General features: G+C 32.8%; 3 protein-coding genes and 1 pseudogene across 3 annotated transcripts; all 4 read left to right on the forward strand.

Moving 5' to 3' along the window:
- Positions 1-6,984: 6,984 nt before the first annotated feature.
- Positions 6,985-10,516, forward strand: LOC143598364 (B3 domain-containing protein Os01g0234100-like). Its single transcript, XM_077076598.1, has 7 exons — positions 6,985-7,035; positions 7,117-7,179; positions 7,971-8,005; positions 8,148-8,307; positions 8,413-8,619; positions 9,167-9,251; positions 9,567-10,516. The coding sequence occupies exons 1-7, from the start codon at positions 6,985-6,987 to the stop codon at positions 10,277-10,279; spliced, it is 1,314 nt and encodes a 437-aa protein (XP_076932713.1). The 3' UTR covers positions 10,280-10,516.
- Positions 10,517-12,860: 2,344 nt separating this feature from the next.
- Positions 12,861-15,309, forward strand: LOC143598365 (B3 domain-containing protein Os01g0234100-like). The gene is made up of 5 exons (XM_077076600.1): positions 12,861-12,937; positions 13,063-13,197; positions 13,502-13,708; positions 14,119-14,215; positions 14,307-15,309. Exons 1-5 carry the CDS (start codon positions 12,875-12,877, stop codon positions 15,017-15,019), a joined length of 1,215 nt encoding a protein of 404 aa, XP_076932715.1. The 5' UTR covers positions 12,861-12,874; the 3' UTR covers positions 15,020-15,309.
- Positions 15,310-15,967: 658 nt separating this feature from the next.
- LOC143598366 (B3 domain-containing protein Os01g0234100-like) lies at positions 15,968-20,443 on the forward strand. The gene is made up of 6 exons (XM_077076601.1): positions 15,968-15,997; positions 18,278-18,361; positions 18,596-18,630; positions 18,725-18,881; positions 18,961-19,173; positions 19,859-20,443. The coding sequence occupies exons 1-6, from the start codon at positions 15,968-15,970 to the stop codon at positions 20,441-20,443; spliced, it is 1,104 nt and encodes a 367-aa protein (XP_076932716.1).
- A 2,327-nt stretch (positions 20,444-22,770) lies between these two features.
- LOC143598369 (toll/interleukin-1 receptor-like protein pseudogene) lies at positions 22,771-23,384 on the forward strand (annotated as a pseudogene).
- The last annotated feature ends 26 nt before the right edge of the window (positions 23,385-23,410 follow it).

Raw genomic sequence — 23,410 nt, forward strand, 5'->3', positions numbered from 1 at the left:
ATTCTAGGTCATCTTCTTTGTTAAGCAATCGTTCAACACGGTTGATTAGAACAGTACACTTAGTCCTACCCTTGTTTTCCATCTTAAATACTCTTCGTCTCTACCACAAATACTCTTCCATTGGTAAAAAGAAAAAACAACACAAGAATCGAGGTAACCCAAGTCGTTACAACATCGGGCGGCTTGCTCAAACACATCACCGGATTTCGGGCTACTCCAGCGTGGCTTCGGGCATGGTTGCTCGAGCTGCATTGGAGACAGTCTAAGCTTATTGTTCCAATCAACTGTGCTAAACGATTGCTTAACGAAGAAGATTAGAAGATGACCTAGAATGTATTGGGCCTGTCTAAAGTTGATAAGCGGCCCGATATTTAATTAATATTTTTACTTGGTTTCTTAACGTTGTCAGAGTAAAAGTAAATAAAGAAAAAGAAATCCGTGAGTTTACAAACATAATTTAATATTTAATTACTTATATTAATTATTTAAGCATCTAATTATCGAAATACAATGTTTTATAGTTCAAGTAACTAATTTAAAGAAAAAAATGGGTGATGAGGTGATAACTGAGTAGGCAGTTAAGGGCACATTTACCATTGGAGGTGAAATCAAAGCTTTTTGAGGATTAAAAAGAATTGATAAGAATATGATGTGACAGCTAACTGAGCAGCTAAGGGCGCATAAGGGCCTCATTAGCATTAGAGATAGTCTAAAACCAAATCCTGTGTGAAAAATCTTTATTAAGGGGAGTCGGGGCACCGGCAGGTACCTGGCTTGCAGATATGATACACGTGCGGTGAACTTTGCCGCCGGTTATTTATGTCCAATATCGAGTACCATGTTTATGGATTTCCACAAACAAAGAAAATCCCCAATATGTCCATGATGAACAGGCTAAGTCAATGACTTATTCTCTATTATCCTAACTTTTATTTCAGCTCGTAAATAAAGTCCACATGTCTATTTATTTGCTAGTTCCGACTGTGTATGTTAAAAAACATGAGGTGGGGATGCTATTGCAACAACCTTGTCCCCCCTAGAGGTGTGTTTTTTAACCGTACCCGAATAACAAACCCGAACCGAAGTGACCTGAGACCCGAATAAACTTCTAACCCGAACATGAGATAAAATATTCGGGTCGGTATTTGGGTTGAAATACTCAAATTCGGGTCGACATGTACCCCTAATTGTTATAGGGTAGTTTAGCGGTGAACTAACAGAGTGACCTTATGTATTCTTGTTCGGGGGTTCTCAAGACTCCAATTAATATTGGATCTATCACATTGGATCTTAATGTATTAATTGTCATAAAGCATGTTAAGAATGTATTTTCAATTCAAAAATTTAAATAGTATGGTATTTAAACCAATATGTATTGAGCATGTTTCTTCAATTTACACAAGTATTGATCCACATGTTACAACACTCCATCCCGTCTAATGCATGCTTGTATGATAAATTTCATATTTTGCTAAATACTATATGTTATTGTTGAATATGGTTGTATAGTTTTATAACGACTTGGAATATGGTTTTTTTTATTAATGATATTGTTAAAAGTGAATTTTTATTTTAAATTTGTTAAACCTGAAACCCAACCCGAATATACCCGACCCGTTTAACCCGAAACCCGAACAAACCGAACTTATTTGGGTCGGTTCTTGGGTCAGTTTGTTTTGAGCTCAAACCCGAATAACCCGACCCGAACAACCCGAATAAATAACCCGAAGAACACCCCTATTCCCCGCCGAAATCGATGGTTAGCCATCATGTCCCTGTCGAAACTAGCTTATTATATTTTATTAGTTTTGCAATGTGTATCTCGACAGCCTCTTTTTTGCAAATTCTAAATAGAGAAATCTACAATTTGCCTCTCTGGGTTATATCGTTGCTAAATGGAATAACCACTGAAAACGAAATTATGCATTTTGCACGTCTGTGAAATTTTGGCGGGACAGTCTGTGCCATTCCTGTCAGTTGGCCGGCGTTGACTAACCAAAAAAAGTTGAAATAACCATTTTACCCCTATATCTTCATCTTCATCATCTAACCCATAATCTACATCATCTAACCCAGAATCTTCTTCATCTTCGTCATCTTGTTCATCTAAAGAACGCTATTTTTAAAATTTGGGGCTTTTTCAAATCATGGCCGCCCGAATTCATAAGTTTGGTATAATAATAATAATAATAATAATAATAATTCCGGTAAATCGGAATCCGCCTCCATCTCCGTAACCATTTTCTGATTCTTGTTTAATCTTTTGACTCTTCAGCTTTAATCCAGCTTTAATCGTTGACTTAGTTTGTTTCAACAACTTATAATTGATGACCATCCACCCACAACAACCGTTATTGCCGCCAGGTATTCAATTAACTATGCTTTTAGCTTTCAAATCAGTTGTACCAAATTAAGATGCAATATGTTGTCACGCACCACTCACCGGAAACCCAATGTCCTCCACCACCACCACCACCGTGGTCGTCCTGGACAATGGCGGCGGCCAAATAAGCCGGGTTCGGCGGCGAACGCGACCCCCGCCGGAAACAACCTTAACTTCTTAACAAGAACACATACAAACATACAATTTCACCCTCACCGTTCTCTAATAACCACTGATTTTGGAAGAAAGAATGAAGGATTGATTGATTAAATGAAATGAAATTAGAATTAGAGATACAAATAATAATAGTAATAATAATAAACCTATTGTCGGGTTTGAAAATCGGGTCTTCAGGTTTTGGGGCTAAATAAAAAGAAAACTGGAAGCATGGGATGAACGGAAGGTGTAGCTCAGGTTGCACTGCAGCAGTCAATTTCTTAAACCCTAGGTTATTGCAAGATGAAATTGGCAGTGAATTGAGTCTAGTGAAGGTTAGACGAGTGAAACCATGGGTTGAATTGAATGCTGGTAGGGTTTCCATGGTAATTAGGGTTACCAGAAGTGAAGAAGAAGAGTTGAATGGATGAAGGTCAAGCAGTAAGAAGAGTGTCACTGGCATGCTACGGTAGTACGGCGGAGATTGGTGGTCGGAGTTTGGTGTGGTGGTCAGAGAGATAAGGTGTGGATGGATAGGGTTTTAGGAAATGAGTTTGGGGCTTTGTAATTATTATTATTATTATATTATATTATATTATATTATATTTATTATTTATTAGAAGAAGATTACTAAAAAAACCTTTAATACGTTGGTATTATTACTAAAATACCAACAATCAACTGACGGTCAACTGACGACAGGAGTCAGGAAAACCCGTCGGAGAAACATAGTGGCGCAACATTCGAAAATTCTTTTTCAGTGGTTATTCCATCTAGCGACGATATGACCCAAGGAGGCAAATTGTAGATTTCTCTTCTAAATACCTTTGTTTTAGTTTTTGTGGACGTTTGTTTGAATTGTTAACATAAAACGGACATAGTAGGGATTTCCCCTAATTTTAATCTTCAATTATGTGCATCTTAAGTTGTTAAAGAAATTAAATATTTATTTTTAAAAATTATGAAATAATAAGACATTAAATCTCTGGAATATCAAGTTAAAATCACTAAAATATTTTTTTTATTTCAACGGCTATATGTTTAGTGGCTATATTTACCAACGACTATATCTTTCAACGACCATATTTTCTAACTGCTATATTTTTCAGCGATTAAATTTTCAACGCCTGTAACTGCATCTTCACGGTGGACCTACAAAATGAAATTCATCTTCATTGGGGACGAGCTTGGTATGGTACCAATACCGACCAGTACGGCTGTACTGACCCCGAAAATTCCGATCACGAAGTTTGAAAATATCTGTACCGAAATATTCAGTTCTGTACCAATAATATCGGTATCAAAAACTCAAAACTTGATACCAATTGAGCAGCAAATCAGTACCGGTTCCCATTTTGCTAATCCATAATCCTCACATTAAACACCATCTCCAAGAGGATTATACATATATAGAAACCTAGTTTGAGGCCCGTGTATTACACGGGTAATTGATGAAAATTTTAAACTTTAACTATGAAGTGAATTACATTCAACAAAATCATCCATTTATTGTTAATACAATTTATATAAAAATTACATAAATTTATCAAAAATCAAAATCTTTGGTCCATGTATGTTTGTAACTCTTGTTAAGATAACATATATGTCTGCTTATAGCTCTTGATATAGCCATGTATAGTTAGTTGTGTGACAAATAAGGTTATTCAAGTACATACCGCGACCCTAGATAAATGATAATATATATCCATGATACTAACAAAAAAAATATTCATACGCATAAAATGTCATATCTTTTGATCAGTTAATAATATGATGTCATTTGAGATCATCCGCTCATGTTTATCCAAAAAAAATATGATTATTCCAAAAAAACATATTACCTGAACTTTGATGATGTAATCATCCTTAGAGTCTTCAGAATCTGAAATTGATTAATCATGATAAATTATTTGTTGTAATTAATATACTGCATATGACAAATTTTAATTAATTTTATATATTAAAATTAACTGTTGTATAATCAAGTAACATATAAAACCCAAAATTTAAATATAAAAAATATGAGTTGTTTCATTTCATATGAGCGGAAAATGACAAAGAAATGATAACCTTTAAGTCATGTTCAACTAACAGTAACTTTTAAAAAATAAAATTGTGATAGCTTTATTATTTTGAATATAAACTTTAATAGACACTTTAATTATGTATTAACCAACATGTAACACTAACATAACCTCAAATCGTTGTATTTGTATAAAAATAAAATTACTAAGTTAATATAATATTGAAATGATGTAAATAACTGATGAAAACGATATTCTAAGTTTCCATATCCTAAATGATTTTTTGAAAAGCGAAAATAGTGGAAAGGGATTGAAACATATTTTTTGGTTTAAATATTTGAATGCTTTTAATTAAGTAATTTGTCTTATAAGACATTAAATTAAATATATTTGAATGTATAAAAAAAGTATAAATCAAATCATAAATATATGTTTCTGGAACATTTTGTCTGAGTTATGAAAGAAATTTATTGAAAACTAAATATTGATCTTCTTGTTGCTAACCATTTATACTACACAAAACAATTATATAAATAAATAATAGATAGTTCATGTAGTAAATCGTTATTCATATGGATTATGATTATAATATTCAACTTCAATAACTTAATGCTAAACACCAAGATATATATAATATGTATTCTTCATGCTTACAATATTTATATAAAATGTTTGGAGAAATTAAAAAAATACATATTTTTTTAATTCAAATACATATGAGAAAATTTTAAATCCAAATTTGAAACTACTCTTATGTAAAAAATTATGCACTACTGCTCCAATCTTAATTTAAAAACAAGTTATAGTTTGCCATGATTTTAAAGTTTGTTCTAATAGATCTGCAAATTCAGTTTTGCGATTTCCTTGTTTTATTATCTTTCACTATTAGTATTAATGAATGAATTGAATATGATGTACATATGATGTACATTTAATAAAAATAAACTTGAATTCATATACTGAAATAATTTAAAATATAAGGATCATATGTTGAAATGTTGGAAAAAAAGGTGAAGATGGCTATGAGAGTGACAAGTGGCAAAAATGGGTAGTTATTTATTATAATAGATAGATTTTACCAAAGTGTTCAATTTACCATCCATTGTAACAAATTAAAATAAAAAGGATTAGAAAACACATGTTTTATTTTGACTAGAGTTATTGACCATTTTCGTCCCTGTGGTTTGTTACTTTCTCCACTTCAGTCAAAAGTTTGAAATTTTGTCAATTTAGTCCTCATAGATTTAAATCTTAGCCAATTACGTCCCATCCGTCTAACGTCATCCAGCGAGGCCGTTAGTTTAAGGGTATTTTTGTCTTTCTCCCTTTTATTTTGAGTTAATGGTCATTTTCGTCCCTATGGTTTAATACTTTTTGCCACTTCAGTCCAAAGTTTGAAAATTTGTCAATTTAATGTTCAATTTAATTATTTTTTTAATTTTTTTTTATTTATAACCCTTAAGAGCATAATCCAAGCCCAAAACATTCGAGCATAAACTTAAAAATGTCTGCATTTACTTTGTCAAAGACAGCAATCATGCCCCCTTCCCTCGTATTTAGTTTCCAGACGGTTCATAAACTCTCCCCCATGATGGAATTCAATAGTAAAGTGGTCAAAGCAATTCCCTGAAACCGAATTGTACTAGAAAAAACTAAAAATCATTTCTTTGATAAATGCATAATAGTTAGGGTTTAGAGACTAACATATTGTAACGAAAATCTTGGTCGAAATCAACTATTATACATTAATCAAAAAAATGCTTCTTACTTCTTTTTGTACAACTCGGTTTCAGGGAATTATCTTGGCCACTTTACCATTGAATTCCCCCATAGGGGAGAGTTTAGGAAATGTCTGGAAACTAAATACGAGGGGGTACGATTACTGTTGCCAACAGAGTAAATGCATACATGTATTGGAGATTGCTCGATGGTTTTTGGGCTTGGATTATACTATTCAGGGTTTTAGACAAAAAAAACTGAACCGAACATTAAATTGACAAAATCTCAAGCTTTGGACTTAAGTGACAATAGTATCAAACCACAGGGACGAAAATGACCATTAACTCAAAATAAAAGGGAGAAAGACAAAAATACTCTTAAATTAACGGCATAGCTGGATGCCGTTAGACGGATGAGACGTAATTGGCTAATGTTTAAAACTATGAGGACTAAATTGACAAAATTATAAATTTTGGACTGAAATGATGAAAGTATCAAAGCAAGGGACAAACATGGCTATTAACTCTTTTGACTAGTTTGAAAAATTGGCTCCAAAATGATCGTTCCAACTCCCAAGAGAGTGTGCCATGATTTACTGCCATCAATCACCTCACCGTTTAAAATCTCTATCCACTTCCGTTTATTCTTCTCTTCTATTCAAACGCTAATCTTTTTACTGTAAGTTTTAACAACAGCATCTTAATGGCGATTCCACACTCTTCACCCACCAACAAACCCCCCTTGTCTTCCAAGGTATTAACTATTAATTTACACTCGCAATTCTGTTAATACGTATTAAACTTGTAATATTAATTAAATGGGTCTTGTTTGTAGTGGAAGCAGACAAAGGCAGTGATTAAGAAAAAAACTACGAATGCTAAGCACAGGAATAAGAAAGTGAGATACATATTTTTTGTTATTTTCGCTCAAGCATTTTGTCGAACACCTTGTGTGCGCACCGGAAACTATAAATACCTTGTACTTTTAAGAGCTATTTTAGATGAAACTTGTGATTCTTACGTATGTATATGTCCTAGGGCTGCTAACTGCTTACTCAAAGTTAAACGAGCCAGCTTCGGTTGGCTCGTTTAATCTTAAGGAGCTGAGATTTGAGTTCGAGCTCAGCTCGGAAAAAGCTTGAGTCATCATGTTGTGAATTTGAACTAGTATTTAATATTTATCTGTTTTTTAATATTAAAATTCATTTTTTAAGGTTTCTAGTGGGCTCATAAACCATATTATGTGGGCTTATTCTATATAAATTTGGGTTGGGCTGACATTAAATTATCCAAACAAGCTAGCCCAAGAGACCACATACTTTGTCTCGAGCTAGGCTTGTTTCAAATCGACCCAGCGTGCCTTGGCTCGCTTTTAAACGAGCCAATTTCTTTAGGATAATGAGTAAGAGAACAGAGCGGAAAAACAAGGCCTCGAGGTGCTCAATGAGCCTGCGTTTTCAAAACTTCTCTTATTTCCAAACTTGTAGTGCTTTTAATTTTTTTTTTTTAATTTCTTTGAATTTCCAGTTTTTTTTTAAAGTCAATCAATCATTATTGTTACTATTTTAAATGGTTTGAGTTGGGGAAAGTCAAAATTTTGGACCATGCATATCATGCACTCATATGATCTTTTAAAAATACTACTTACTGTAACCAATCCTCAAGTACTTGCTAATCTTCTCTGAGCAGGTGAGTTTTGATCTTCCATCCAACACAATAGTAAGGTTAGCTCATACTCTGTAAATACTCTTCAGAATGCTCTTTTATGAGTTGTCTGGGAATACTTATCTCAAGTAGCAAATAGCAAAAAACTAGTAATTATTCATTTTGCTAACTATGAATTTGATTTGTTGTGCACAATTAAAGGTATGATCCAAAATCAGCCAGGTTGTCTCAAACCTGTGATTCAAAGGCCAAGTCAGCAGCTATTGAGCGAGCCAATGCGGTTCAAGCAAGCCTACCATCTGAATTACCTAGTTTCGTTAAACATATGCTTCCATCACATGTCACTGGTGGCTTTTGGCTTGTAAGTTTATCATCTTATAATATAAATTGCTGTCAAAAAATCTTAATGATAAAGCATATAATTGGTTAAACAATATGTAAGTCTTATCTGTGCTAAATGTGACAGGGGTTATCCAAGAAGTTTTGTGATGCGCATTTGCCAAAACAAGATGAAACGATTGTGTTAGTAGATGATAATGATCAAGAATTTAACACAAAGTTTCTTGTTGATAAAACCGGATTAAGTGGCGGCTGGAGAGGCTTTGCTATTGCTCATAAACTGCTTGAAGGAAACACTCTAGTATTTCAGTTGATTGACAGTTGGAAATTCAAGGTAAATGCACCAACAATTTTTATTATAAATTTGTTGTCTTGTTAGAATGATGAATTCATAGGTCACTCGGGTCTGCTTAAGTTTACAGACGTAAGTTACTTACAATGTATAATAATTCCATTACAAGTTACACAGGCATCATTTCTTGTATGCCTTTTGACACCTTGTTAGAAATTTTTTTGTCTTTTCACAGTTTCACGGGTGAAATCATTATGTCACAATACAACACAACACAACACAAACGTGATTCTTTTCCAATGGCATGAAATGTCATAAGAGTATATATTTGTCTTTCAACAATTCGAGGATAAAATTTTCATCCGCTAACTTTTGGTGGGATTTATACACATCTGTACCAACTTTTCTTTTGGTTGGATTTGACTAAATTTTAAACATTACTAAACTTTGGTTGGCCTAATGTTTAATTATGATAAATGTGTTGCCTGTTTGCTGTAAACTTTGTCAAATATGGGTGGCATTCACACATATTACACTGTTCCTTTTCTTATTATACATTATATATAATTTATATATGTGCTATTTGCAGGTTTACATTGTAAGGGTAAATGATGCAAATGAAATTGATGGAGCTCTTGCCCTTCTAAATTTAGTTCTTTCTGACATGAGTATTCGTAAGCCTCTTTACATATTTTCTACCGACTTCTGTTATTTTCTAGATAACGGGTCAGAAGTCAGAACGGGGCCGGGTTGGTTTGGGCCCACCCACAATCGTTTTTAAAAAGGTGTTTACTAATTCCTCCACGAATTATTCTTGGTCTTTAACAGAAATCATTTGTTGTATGCATTGAAAATAGTCTTTGATGACTTTCAATCCTTTTGACTTGTTCCTATGTTAGCAGTTCATAATTTCACTCGTTAACAAGTGTGCCGTTTTCATCTTTATAGTGCTTTTTTTCCCTTCTGATTTCTCTCTTGAACTTGATCAGACCAACGTAGAATTGAAAATGACTCGAAGAAAGTTCAAAATGATGAAGACATGGATATTGATTTGCCTAACCAAAATGTTCAAGAAAATGGTTTAGTAGTGTCTGATCAATCAGAAGAAGACAATGCGTTTGCAGATTCACCAGATTCTGAAGGACTCAGATTCTCACAATCTGCAGTTGAATTCAAGGACATCAAGAATATTAATGATTTCAGTATCGTTGTGGATGGTTTAATCATAGATTATGAAATACCAAAACACTTTCGAATCAAATACTATGATTTATGTCATAGTCAAAACACATATCTTCATGAAAACCTCTTAAAAGGCCTCAATGTTAAGCTAGAAGTTGGGATAATTCTAGAAACCGTCGCAATCGCTGATGCAATCAGAGCCTGTAAAGTCGGGGTTACTCGTGATGATCTTGATACTTGGGACAAAACCCTTAAAGCCTTTGAATATCTAGGTATGAAAGTTGGGTTTTTAAGAGCCCGAATCAGTAAGCTTGTCGGGCTTCTGTTTGAATCAAATGAGCTTCTGGAAGCCAAAAAGAATGAGCAAGTGAAAGCAGAAGATGAGATGAGGGTTATCAGTAAAAAGCTTTGTGGGATTAGAGATGTGATCAAGAATCTTGATGCTGAGATTAAAACTCTGGAGCTAGAAGGCAAGAATTTTGAGTTAGCCTTTTGTAAAGAGGCTAATGCACCTTGGTGACAGTCTTGTTTGAAGATTTAGTTTTATGTTTAGAAAGATTAACATTTTATGGGACTGGTCCAATTTTGGCATACGCTGCTTGCGTGATGATGACGTGGGAATTTCGTCATGCTTGTTGGCGATGATGTGGGTTGTTGCTTGTACGTTAGGATGTGACTATGAGTGTTACAAGTGTTTTATGGTTGTATTTTGTAACTGCAACTTGTTACTCAAGGTAGGTTATCCTTGTACTATTACTATAGGAAAATTACTAACTATTATGAGGTACCAAGGCTCTTTTAAGTGCTTATATCTTCTCATCTGCTTTTTTGTCGTGAATCATAATTGATTGAAACTAAATGGTGAATGTTTGTAAGAATCCTTCTGAGCTTTTTAAAATTATTTTGTTTGATAGATTAGTGTTTGTAGTGAGGGGGTTTAACTTTGAATGTATTATGTTCTATAAAGATAACGCTATAATGATTATTTTTGAAATAGCATCACCAATAGAGGTGATTTTTGGTTATGTTTTTAAAATGCTATATTAAACGGGCATGAACTATCAAAAAAGTTTTCTCTTCTCTCTCATCCATCTTCTCCCATATACATGTTTTTATTCCATATTCACTCATCTATATGATCACCTCTCTCCTCCAACTAATCTTCTCTCTTTTCAAAATCTTCAAGAATCTTTAAAGATGGTTTAACGTTTTAATTAAAATAAAGGTAATTTCTAAATGTTTACATCTTTTAAGAAAACAATCTTCTACTATATTTTCTATTGTAGTTTATAAAGCTCTATTTCCTCACTTAAAATTTTGCACACAAAATCAATCAATTTACATAAAGTTAGGCAAACAACCATAAACTTTCTTTTGTTTATAAGTTAGAAGTTCAAACCAGTACCGACCGATTCCCGCTACATCCCCGGTCGTAACTTGCGGGTTAATCACCACTATTGCTCTCCATATATAATCTGCTACAAAGGTAATTTAGGGGGTGTTTGGGATTCTTTAAATTATAAAAGTAGAGGTAGGATCAAATAAAAAATACTTTTTTTATAAGAATGGTAGGAACCATAGTAAAAATGACAAATGTCAGTAAACAAATTAATGAAAAGAGGCACTATGGTATTTTTATAAAAATCATTGTTTTGGCAACTCCTATATTTATGCCAACCGTTTTTTTTTTCACTTATTTCTTTAGTTTTTGTTTCTTTATTTGATTTTGTTTTTATCCTAATGGTCTAGCAAACCACGACCTGGGGGTGTTCATCATTTTTTTAGTTTTTAGGATTTTTTTGTCATCGTAAGAATACAAATGTGGTGTTGGTATTGTAAACGTTTTGAGTTGTAATGATATCATATTTGCTTCTTACAACGAACATCGTGTTGGTGATGAAAATTCTGGTGTTATTATTGTAAACGTTTTATGTTGTAATGATGTCACATGTGCTACTACCACGAAGATGATGTTGGTAATGAAAATTATAGTGTTGGTATTGTATTTGTAATGATATCGTACTAGTGTCATTAAATTATAAACAAAGATGATGTTGGTAACAAAGATTATGGTGTTGGTAACGAAAATTATGGTGATGGTATTGAACACCAAGATGACGCTCGTAACTAAAATTTATATGACCACAATTTAAGAATATTCTTTTTACGTTTATTGGATTAGCACTTGTCTAACTTTGAAATAACAAATAATAGCATGGCCAAGTTTAATTATAGGGCTATTATAAAATATTAATGTCTATTGATCGACTGTTATAAATTTTATATAACAAAGCAACAGTTTTATTAATAAATTTTAGTGTGTTCTTTTTTAAAAGCAAAAGTGATATTATTGCATTTTCATATGGTTATATAGTTACAAAGAATGGAGCTATGAGGTGTTATTTAATTTTTCACGGTGCTGGTTTTTAAAAAAAAATTACATTACTATTTTTAACTTTCTACGATGCTGTTTTCAAAAATCAAAGTGATGTCATTACCAAATAACAAAAGTTTGATTATATGAAGCTTATATTCACTTCTTATCTCTAATTTTGATTTTTGGTAATCCATGAATTTGTTTTAAATTGATATTAACTTAATTTCAGTAACTGACGTAATTATGATCTTGTGTTGTTTATTAGGGATTTCATTTAACAAACGTAAAAATGTCAGATTTGCCATTTATTTTTCTTAAATTTGTTGGTACTTTTTGTATTGCCATCAGGTGTAAATTTTTAACCATTGATTTAATTAGATTTCTTAGACGGATGATCTGGATCACTTCTCATGTTTCTCACCAAAATAGTATTTTGTATGGGATCCATCCTTAATAAAAGTAATTTAACGTGTTTGGGAAATTAAATTTTGTAAATGTATAAGCCATAAGTTACACTTTTGTAGGTAAAATAAGAAATCCCGAACACCCGTTAAAAAAACATTTTATTTTTTTAAAATTTGGCTCCACAATCAAAGTTTCCCATTTATCCCAAGACAGACTTCTTTCTTTTTTAAAAACAAACGGTCATCCATCTTCCATCCCTTCATACACACTAGCAACTTCATCTTCTTTCTTCCAAGGTATTATAATTTACACGTTTATTCACAGACAAAGGCCATGGAAGTTAAACAAAGGGTTATGAAAATCAAAGCCACAAATCCTAAGCAAAGAGTAAAAACAGTAAGACCCCTTTTATTTCTTTCTTATTTTCAGTCAGGCATTTTGTCGAACACCTTCCGTGCATTCACACATTTTAATCATTAACCTTATATCATTGAAAATTATAACAATTTGGGTTTTCTTAGGATGAAAATCGTGTTTCCCAGTCCAAATCTGCTGCGGTTAACCGAGCCACGGAGGTGCAAGCAAGCCTCCCACCTGAGCTACCAAGTTTTGTTAAGTCTATGCTTCCTTCACATGTTAGTAGCTGCTTTTGGCTGGTAAGTTCATTATTTTGTTGATCATAATATAATCATGGAAATTTGGATTTTAATAATATTAACTTTCACTTTCGTTGTCAAGAGCAATCCCGATAACGTGTATGTATAAATCAAATGTAAACCGAGTCCAAAATTTTCGATGATTATGCTACCGGGATTGCTTTTGGCAACCAAAGTTAAAGTTAGGATTATTATTATTGGCCAACAAGTGATAGTTATTTGGATTATTAAAATCCAATTTTCCTATAATTGTTTGAAGCAGTATAAAAATAATAAAAATATTATTTGTGCTAAATGTAACCAGGGGCTTCCGAAGGGATTCTGTGATTTGCATATGCCAAAACAAGATGAAACGTTTGTGTTATTGGATGAAGATGAACACGAATACAACACAAAGTTTCTTGCTGACAAAACTGGATTAAGTGGTGGATGGAGAGGCTTTTCAATGGCTCATAAACTGCTTGAAGGAGACGCTCTTGTTTTTCAGCTGATTGATCACTGGAAATTTAGAGTATGTGACTCGTTTATGTTGTAACGTTTAGAGCATTCACAGTCCATCCCCCATCCTTATCCCTATAATTACACTACAAAACACTACATTTCTCTTTCCTGTTTAATTAAATAATAATTTTTATACCTTTATTATTACAGTTTTCTCTCTCCTCTACTCACAACCAATTCAACAAATATTAAAAAATAAATAGAGGCAAACAATGTTCCCTAAATGTTTCCCCAAATTTACAAAAAATCACTACATTTCTCTCTCCACCCTATAATTTACACTCACAACAATTCAAAACTCTACCCTATAATTTACCAATTCCCTCACATAATTATGGGGGATGGGTTGGGAATGCTCTTACTAATCAATGTGTAAAAGTTCGATATTTAAAGCTTTTTCCTTTTTAATTGTTTTTGCAGGTCTACATTGTAAGGGCACACGATTTGAATGAAATCGATGGGGCACTTGGGCTTTTAAATTTGGTTCCGTGTGGTATGAATGGCTGTAAGTTTCTTTAAATACGACTATAACATGAAGATAAACAATTGGCTCTAATAAGTAATAATATACTTTTACTTATTTTATTCTTCATCTTGAACTTGATCAGACGAACATCAGATAAAAGATGGCTCAAAGAATCTTCAGAAAGCTGAAGATATGGATATTGATTTACACAAACAAAATGTTCGAGAAAACAGTTTAGTAGTGTTTGATCAATCAGAAGGCAACATTGATTATGCAGATTCACCAGTTTCTGAAGGACTCAGATTCTCACAATCTGTTCTTGAGTTCAAGGACATCAAGAATATTGACGATTTCAGTATCGTTGTGGACAATTTAGTCATAGATTCTGAAATACCAAAACATTTTCAAATCAAATACTATAATTTATGTCATAGTCAAAACACCTATCTTCATGAAAACCTCTTGGAAGGTTTCAATGTTAAGCTAGCAGTTGGGATAATTCTTGAAACTATTACAATCGCTGATGCAATTAAAGCTTGTAAAGTTGGCATCACTCGTGATGACTTTGACACATGGGATAACACCCTTAAAGCCTTTGAAGAGTTGGGTATGAAAGTCGGGTTTTTAAGAGCCCGGATCAGTAAGCTTGTCGGGCTTTTGTTTGAATCAAACAAGCTTTTGGAAGCAAAAAAGAATGAGCAAGTGAAAGCAGAAGATGACATGAGGGTTATCAGTAAAAAGCTTTGTGGGATTAGAGATGTGATCAAGAATCTTGATGTTGAGATTAAAACTCTAAAGGTAAAAGGAAAGAATCTTGAATTAGTTGTTTGTAAAGAGGCCAACGCACCTTGGTGACAGTCTTGCTTGAAGGTTTAATTTTATGTTTAGAACGAGAATGTTTTTGTGGCAATGATCCAGTTTTTGCATACGCGACTTGCTTGATGATGACGTGGGTATTTTGGCGTGCTTGTTGGCAATGATGTGGATCGTTGCTCGTACGTTAGGATGGAACTATGAGTGTTACAAGTAATGTAGGATGTGTTTTGTAATTGCAACTTGTTACTCAAAGTTGGTAATCCTTCTTTGTACTATTACTATAGGAAATTAACTATTATGGGGTCTTTAAGTTCGTTTAAGTGCTTATATCTTCTCGTAAAAGGCAAAGCGAAATCAACTCGAACACCTAAAAAACCAAAACCGAACAAAACTCAGATAAAGAAAGCAAAACCAAATGGTTTTTAAAAATTAAAAAACCAAAATTTCAGCTTCTTGCTTAATTTAAGCGCAAAACCAAACCAAACTGACTTGTGCACACCTTGTTTCTAATGATCGTTATTGAATACGAAGTAAAACAATATGTGTTAACTAACACATCCTGATCTTTTGGTCTTCATCATTACTCGCCGTTGTTAATTTGTGTATGAAATAAACATGTTTAATTAGTAGATTTTCAACAATGTAATTGTAACTTAATCAGTAAGTACTTGTAACCATAAAAAATAACTCTCTTTTCATCTTTGAATGTTTTGTTTGGGCCTTGTTTATAATACGTAGCTGTTCAAAAAAAGAAAAAAAGAATTATTGAAGTAAGTGGCCTGAACCTCTTAATAAATGTTTGAAAGACCAAAACTGTAATTTTTCAATCCTTGAGTCTAGCTTATAAAAATTCCTCAAATGTCCATTGTATATACGGTTGGCTCCACCCTTAAATCAAGTTAGACACCGGTTTTCTCTTTTAAATTGATGGCCGGCGGTATAAAAGTCAGTCCGACGGTATAAAAGTGTTGCCTGCGGTATAAAAGTATGGCCAACGGCATAAAAGTGTTGCCGAAGGTATAAAAGTACGGCCGACAGTATAAAAAAGTGGGCCAATTCCAATAAAATTAATTGAATTAAATTAAGTTTTATTTTGAATATTATAAAATAAAATCTTATTAAAATTTATTTATAACTTTTAATACATAAGGTTGTTTTAATTTTCAAATTTACCGTTGTGAACCACTTACTTTTATTTATGTGTGGGTGTAAATTATACTAAAAATGGAGCTGTGTCAAACTAAAATCGAACATTTAGACATACATTTGACCCGATTCGACTTTGAGTAAAGTATGCCGCCAAGTGATGATGGTCGGGTGGTAGTATGCCTCGACGTTTGTTCTTTTACAATCTCTCTTGTTTTACTCTTCTCTCTAATATGTTATATACTCCGACGTCAACAATATTGTATATATATTGTCAGACAATCTCCTTCTTCCTTCTTTTGTTGACAAACGACACCTCTCTCTGGTAACTGATTCAAACTCTAGAAAAAGAAGATTATATTGCCTAGAGGAAACATTATTTTTTATATGTCTTGAAGTACATGATGTCGAGTATTGTCTTCATCTTTTGATATTAGTTTCTTATGTGTTATGTTTCGAGTAGTTAAGAAAAAAAGTAGTCTAACAACAATAAACATTTTTACACTTTTATATCACTTTCTTGTCAACCAGTAGTCTCCGCATAAAGCAGTTGTACTCTACTCTACTCTACTCTACTCTACTCTACTCGATCGCCATTGTTGACTGACGGCGAATTTGTTAACGAAGAGGTAACTGCAATCCGCCATTACATTATTATTATTCGTTTTCTCCATCACATTATACGACTTAGGGTTTCTATTTCACTTGTTATATGCACTATTACTCGTTGATTTTAAGTTACTCAGCATTATGATGTTGCCGTTGCTCTTAATTCCGTACTTGCTTGATCTAGTGTGATATCGTCTTCGTTTAAGCTGTTTCGAATGCTTATCGAGATAACTAACTGTATTTGCTTCTTGCTCTGTATATTACTTAGTGAATATTGCAAATGTTGAACTGAAACAAACAAATAAATAAATAAATCACAAAAGATTAGGAGAATACCTGATTTAGTTTGGTATGTGAAATGTAGATCAATAACTAACCGCTTTTTACTTAATGATGTTCTAATCATGCAGCCAGGATATTTCAGGATATTCATGTGTATTAGCTTTTGTGTGCTTATTGTATTAATGATATTGGTACATACTACATAATATTGTAATCGACATTTGTGCTTAAGTTTGTGCATAGTTAGGACTTAGGCTTGTAAACGAACAGGAACGTAGGATGTTCGTAACTACGAAACGGTTTCATAATTATAGGGATTAACAATAACCGTATCAAGTATAAAAATATCATGATACCATACTGCTGTGACTGATAGCCATGAGAAACATCAAATCAGAGACGGATAATTTAAGAATTTTGGAGTTGGATTTATTTATTTGTATGCTTGTTGAATTCTAACCTAAATGTGGAATTAAGTTATGCGGTTGAACATCTTTTGATATCTCAAGTAACGTATACCGCAGTTTATAGCAAAATTAAGCGGAGAGTAGATAAATCCATATTGATTTGACTGTGGATTCAGTATGTATATATCTTATCTTCTGAATGTTACAAACTTACAATGATATAATATCCTTCTTGTTGAGAGCACTTTACACTTTGATTGTACTTTTTATATGTGATTATGGTTTGAAATCATGCACCGATTGAGTTTTTGTTGCGAATGTGACTATGGTTTCAAATTAGAAAGATATTTGATGGTGAGTAAGAGTTAAGAGCACTCTACTCGTTCCATTACTGCTGCATGTTTTTATTTTTTGCTTTTGTAAAAGCAAAGCTACTTGTTGATTAAGATAATTGATTATTGTTCTAGTTGTTTTGATCTTTTGTCTTTAATCATGATCAGTTGTGTTAGTGTTAGATATTTACTGATACATCACATAATCGATTTGATAAGGTTGATAAAGTGTGAGAGATCAGATAATAGATAGATAAATTGTTAATCCAACCTGATTAAACCGAAACCTGAAAATAATAGTTAGATAGTCAAACTTGTATAAAGATTTGTTAGAAATCAATTTTAGAAGAAAATTATAAAAAGACAAAATAGTTAGTAGTTAAGATTGTAAATGGCAGAAAGAGAGAGTTTACAGAAAAATATAACAAAACCCTTTGTCTTCGATTAACCGCGAATTCTGTTACGTATTAAACTTGTAAGGTGTAATATTATGTAAATGTGTTTGTTTGATCTGTTTGTAGTGGAAGCAGACAAAGACAATGACAGTGACTAGGAAAAAGTTATTACAGAAAAAAGCTACGAAAGATAAGCAGAGGGATAAGAAAGTGAGACCCTTTTTCTCTTTTCTTTGCTATTTGTTGTCAAGCATTTTGTTGCATGAGCTCTGGAAGCTATAAATACCTACTTTTAAGAGACCAGATAACTACTTTTTGAGTGTTTTGGTGAAGGAAACATGATAATGGATTTTGTTACAATCAAAATGTACTTTGGACTTGTCTGAATACAAACTATTAAAAATACTACTTACTATAACTAATCTTCAATTATTCTCTGAGCAGGTGCATTTTGATCTTTCGTGCAACACAATAGTAAGGTTGGCTCATAGTCTGTAAATGCTCGTCAATATGTTCATTCATTAATAGTGATTATCTCTAACTATGCATTTGATTTATTGTGCAAAAATTAAGGTATGACCCAAGCTCAGATCATTTGGCTCAAACCCCTGATCTAAATGCCAAGTCAGCAACTGAGCAAGCCAATGAGGTTCAAGCAAGCCTACCATGTGAATTACCAAGTTTTGTTAAACTTATGCTGTCATCACATGTTACTGGTAGCTTTTGGCTTGTAGGTTTTTCCATCTAATGATCAATAAAAATTAGTGAAAAGTTTTTGCACATATACTTATCTGTGCTAAATGTGACAGGGATTCCCCAAAAAGTTTTGTGAAGCGCATATGCCAAAACATGATGAAACAGTTGTGTTGGTAGATGAAGATGAACAAGAATTTAACACAAAGTTTGTTGTTGGTAAAAATAAAACTGGATTAGGTAGCGGTTGGAAAGGCTTTTCTATTGCTCATGAATTGATTGAAGGAGACGCTCTAGTTTTTCAGTTGGTTGGCCATTGGAAATTTAAGGTAAATATGCAAAAAAATCCACTATAAACATGTTTTTTTATTATAATAATGCATACATAGGTCACACATGTCTGCTAAAGTTTACAAACATAATTACAATGTATAATTATTCAATTTCTAGCTATATAAGTATCATTTCGGGCATGCTTCATCATTTAATGTTTTGACAACTCGTTAAGGGTGTTTTTGTTTTTTCACAGTTTCAAAGTTTCATAAGTTACTACTTTTTTGTTGAATTTTGATAAATGTGATACCTGTTGGTTGTAAACTTTGACAAATATGGAAGATATGCATAGATATTACACTGTCCCCCTAATTTTTTAAGCTTTATTTTTATATGTATATATATGTTATTTGCAGGTAAAAATAAAACTTTATCCAATTTTTTAAGCTTTATGTTATTTTTATATGTATATATATGTTATAGCTTTATTCTATACATGTATTGGTGTTATTAATTGTACTACGTGCTATTAGCAATTTTATTACTATCAAACTTTGATGCTCCTTATTTTCTCTCATACAATGTTACTGTGAGCTGAGGGTCTCCCTGGAAGCCACCTCTCTATCCCGTCGGATAGAGGTACGGTGTGCCTACATCCCACCCTCCCCAGACCCTACTTATAGCTTTGCTATTGGTGGGACCTCACTGGGTATGATTGATTGATTGATATGTTATTTGCAGGTCTACATTGTAAGGGTAAATGGTGTAAATGAAATTGATGGAGCTCTTGCCCTTCTAAACATAGCTCCTTGTGACATGAATATTGATGATTTCAGTATTGTTGTTGACGATTTAATCATAGATTCTGAAATACCAAAGGATTTTCAAGTCAAATACTATGAATTATGTCATAGTCAAAACTCATATCTTCATGAAAACCTAGTGAAAGGTCTCAATGTTAAACTAGCAGCTGGGGTAATTCTTCAAACTGTTACAGTCGCTGATGCAATCAGAGCTTGTAAAGTCGGGGTTACTCGTGATGATTTTGACACTTGGGATAAAACCCTTAAATCCTTTGAAGAATTGGGTATGAAGGTCGGGTTTTTAAGGGCCCGAATCAGTAAGCTTATCGGGCTTTTGTTTGAATCAAAAGAGCTTCTGGAAACAAAAAAGAATGAGCAAGTGAAAGTAGAAGATGAGATGAGAATTATGAGTGAAAAGCTTTGTGGGCTTAAAGATGTGATGAAGAATCTTGATGTTGAGATTGAAACTCTAGGCAAGAATCTTGAATTAGATTTTTGTAAAGAGGCTAATGCACCTTGGTGACAGTTTTGTTTAAAGATTTAGTTTTGTGCTTAGAAGGACAACTTTCTGTGGGAATGGTCCCATTTCTGGATACACGGTGCGTGGGTATTTGGTGCGTGGGTATTTGGTGCATGGGTATTTTGGCCTGCTTGTTGTTGATGGCGTGATTGGTCTATGCAAATTATTTGGATGAGAGTATGAATGATACAAATTTTATGGCTGTGTTTTATATTTGCAGCTTGTTATCTCAAGTAGATTGCTATTATACGGATTAACGGTCTTCTTGTCTCCTGATGTATCATAACTTTCTTAATATGACAAATGCTTGTACTGATTTGGTATCAATTCTGTTCTATCAGTAAGCATGGGAATAAAGAATCAGGCTAAATCATAAAGAATATTAAACTCAGGTGGCCTAATGACTGAAATCATAACCCTGCATGCTGCAATCTACTGCTATCAATTACACAAATTTGCAGTATGACTGAAATGCCCATGTTCAGGCCCTAAATTGTATATAATCTGCTGCCATCGATCTGTTTGGATGAAAATCACATATGTAGTCTGCAAATTGTGTTATAAGTGTAATATGCAACTTCTGTAATCTTTAGCTTTCTAAAATATCCCCAATCTGAATCCAAGTCTTCAAATTCTAATCCAACATCATAGGATGATGTTACGAACCAACCATTTTAAATTAAAGCTTCTGAAAGTTGAGTTGGAGTCATAATACATTAATACCTGTAAAACAAACTAAGTGAGACTACAACTCTAAACCATTGAGATGATCAGCATTTTCTACATCAAATTTCCCTTTTCTCATTCTCATGTCCCAAAATGATAGTAGCTGGCGGTGGCGACCACACTTGGGGGTGTGTTGTCCATATTTTTGTCCTATTCTGTAAATTCACAAATTAAAAAGATTGATATGACCAAATCTAGGCGGCGACGGAGCCGTGGTGTGGTGGTCAGACCATTCGGATTCAACACTCGCATCCTCTATCGTTTGTATATTTAAAGAAAAGGAAAAAAGAAAACTAAATTCTTGGACTAATAAAAGGTGCGAGGAAAAAAAAAGTTTGGTTTTGAATATATAGTTAAACTAGTTTTAGAGCCCGTGTAACACACGTGATAATCTAGATAATTAAGTTACAAATAAAATAATACATAATGTATATAGAAAAATGTATTACATCTATGTTTGTATCATTATGCATAAATTGATTTTATTTATATCACAAAATGATTTTTTCTAAAAAAAATGAACTTAATAAAAAAAACTAATTCACATGCAAAAACATACAAAGAACACTTCATCTGTAGAAAATTTATTTTCAATATCATATATTTATAACTGAAAGAAATTTGGTTATGAACTGATTTCGGAGAACACTTCTCATATAATAATAGTTTTGAGCCACACCATAAAAAAATATATTGATAAGTTTGAAGGGCTTCTCGACTTTGCCAATTGACAAAAACATCCCTTAAAAATAAATTCAAAAAAATAATAATAAAATCATAACTCAAAATATAAATAAAAAACGAAAAAAATAAAAAAAACTAAAAATGTTTCCGCCATCATTCCCGTTCAAAAAAAGATACAAAAAAAAATAAAAAAAATTGACAAAAAGACACAATGGTATGATCAAAGACACAATGACGAAAATGAACAAAAGACACAATTATAACTAAAAAAAGGCACAATAGATCGCAAATTATTACACAATGCCGAACAAAATATAACACAATGTTGAGTAATATAACACAATATAAAGAAAAAAAGACACAATGTCAAGGAAAAAAGAAACAATCAATGACGAAAATAAGCACAAAACACAGTTATAAACAAAAAGAAAACGATTTTTTTCATTTACCATTGTGTTTTTTTATGATAACGAGAAAGACGGTGGAAACATTTTTGTGTTTATTTTATTATATTTTGAGTTATAATTTTGTATTTATTTATTTTTAATTTATTTTATGAGTTTTTTTGTATGACTAGAAATCATTCTCATTCTTTTTATTTTTGTTCTCTTTTATAGAATAACTTGACACATTGTTATAAATAGATAGATCTATTTGCATTTAAAGGTTTCATTTATCTATATTATTATAAATAGATAGATTATAGATAGATCTATTTACTCACCTTTTAACACTCATAAGTCAAGAATATACCACTACAATGATGAATGGTCATCGATCATACGAAATCCATGGATACTCTATGATCTGTATGCCTATATTTTTTGTTATTTAAATAAGAACCACTTGTTCCCAGCTTATCATAAACTTCTCACAAACAATTTTCTTCCTAGTAAACGCTCTATTGTTATTTAAATACATCATCGGTGAATAAATATTCCCCAATATTAACAAAAACTTGTTTTATCGATCTTGAAGCATACATTCAATGGCATCTACTTCGACATCATATGTTCAAAAGAGGTTCAGGTATGATGTATTTTTGAGTTTCAGAGGTGAAGACACCCGCAAGAACTTTGTAGATCATCTCTATCTTGCTCTTCACCATAAAGGCATTATAACTTATAAAGATGATGAAAAAATCGAGAAAGGGAAAAGAATCAGTGATCAGCTCATTAGATCAATTGAAGAATCAAAATTTCACATCATTGTTTTTTCCAAAAACTATGCGTCATCATCATGGTGCTTAGATGAGCTCGTAAAGATCATGGAGTGCCAGAAGACGATGCAACATATGGCTTACCCCATTTTCTATGATGTGGAACCCACTGAAGTCCGCAACCAAAGTGGGGCCGTTGGGGAAGCCTTTGCTAGACATGAAAATGGAAGTTGGAGCTCTATTCTGCCTCTTGATCGACTTTGTTCTATTGTAGCATCTTGGTGCAAAGGATCTTCTTCTTCATTGAATGGTTTCACAGTTTATCCGGTAACATCTTTATCATTGCATTTGTATTTCTATTTGTTCTATATGTAGTATTACCGAACAATTTGTGTTCAGAA

This window comes from Bidens hawaiensis, unplaced genomic scaffold (assembly GCF_021521415.1).
Source record: "Bidens hawaiensis isolate Kalapana, Puna unplaced genomic scaffold, B.hawaiensis_p1.1 tig00049986_1, whole genome shotgun sequence".
Lineage (NCBI taxonomy): Eukaryota > Viridiplantae > Streptophyta > Magnoliopsida > Asterales > Asteraceae > Bidens > Bidens hawaiensis.

Excerpts from the sequence above, each read along its gene's own strand:
- LOC143598364 (XM_077076598.1), top strand. The coding sequence starts at position 6,985 with ATGGCGATTCCACACTCTTCACCCACCAACAAACCCCCCTTGTCTTCC. Across the intron at positions 8,006-8,147 it reads CCATCCAACACAATAGTAAG|GTATGATCCAAAATCAGCCA; the intron begins GTTAGCTCATAC and ends GCACAATTAAAG. Across the intron at positions 8,620-9,166 it reads TTGACAGTTGGAAATTCAAG|GTTTACATTGTAAGGGTAAA; the intron begins GTAAATGCACCA and ends TGCTATTTGCAG.
- LOC143598365 (XM_077076600.1), top strand. The coding sequence starts at position 12,875 with ATGGAAGTTAAACAAAGGGTTATGAAAATCAAAGCCACAAATCCTAAG. Across the intron at positions 12,938-13,062 it reads CTAAGCAAAGAGTAAAAACA|GATGAAAATCGTGTTTCCCA; the intron begins GTAAGACCCCTT and ends GGGTTTTCTTAG. Across the intron at positions 13,709-14,118 it reads TTGATCACTGGAAATTTAGA|GTCTACATTGTAAGGGCACA; the intron begins GTATGTGACTCG and ends TTGTTTTTGCAG.
- LOC143598366 (XM_077076601.1), top strand. The coding sequence starts at position 15,968 with ATGGCCAACGGCATAAAAGTGTTGCCGAAG. Across the intron at positions 18,362-18,595 it reads ATAAGCAGAGGGATAAGAAA|GTGCATTTTGATCTTTCGTG; the intron begins GTGAGACCCTTT and ends TTCTCTGAGCAG. Across the intron at positions 19,174-19,858 it reads TTGGCCATTGGAAATTTAAG|GTCTACATTGTAAGGGTAAA; the intron begins GTAAATATGCAA and ends TGTTATTTGCAG.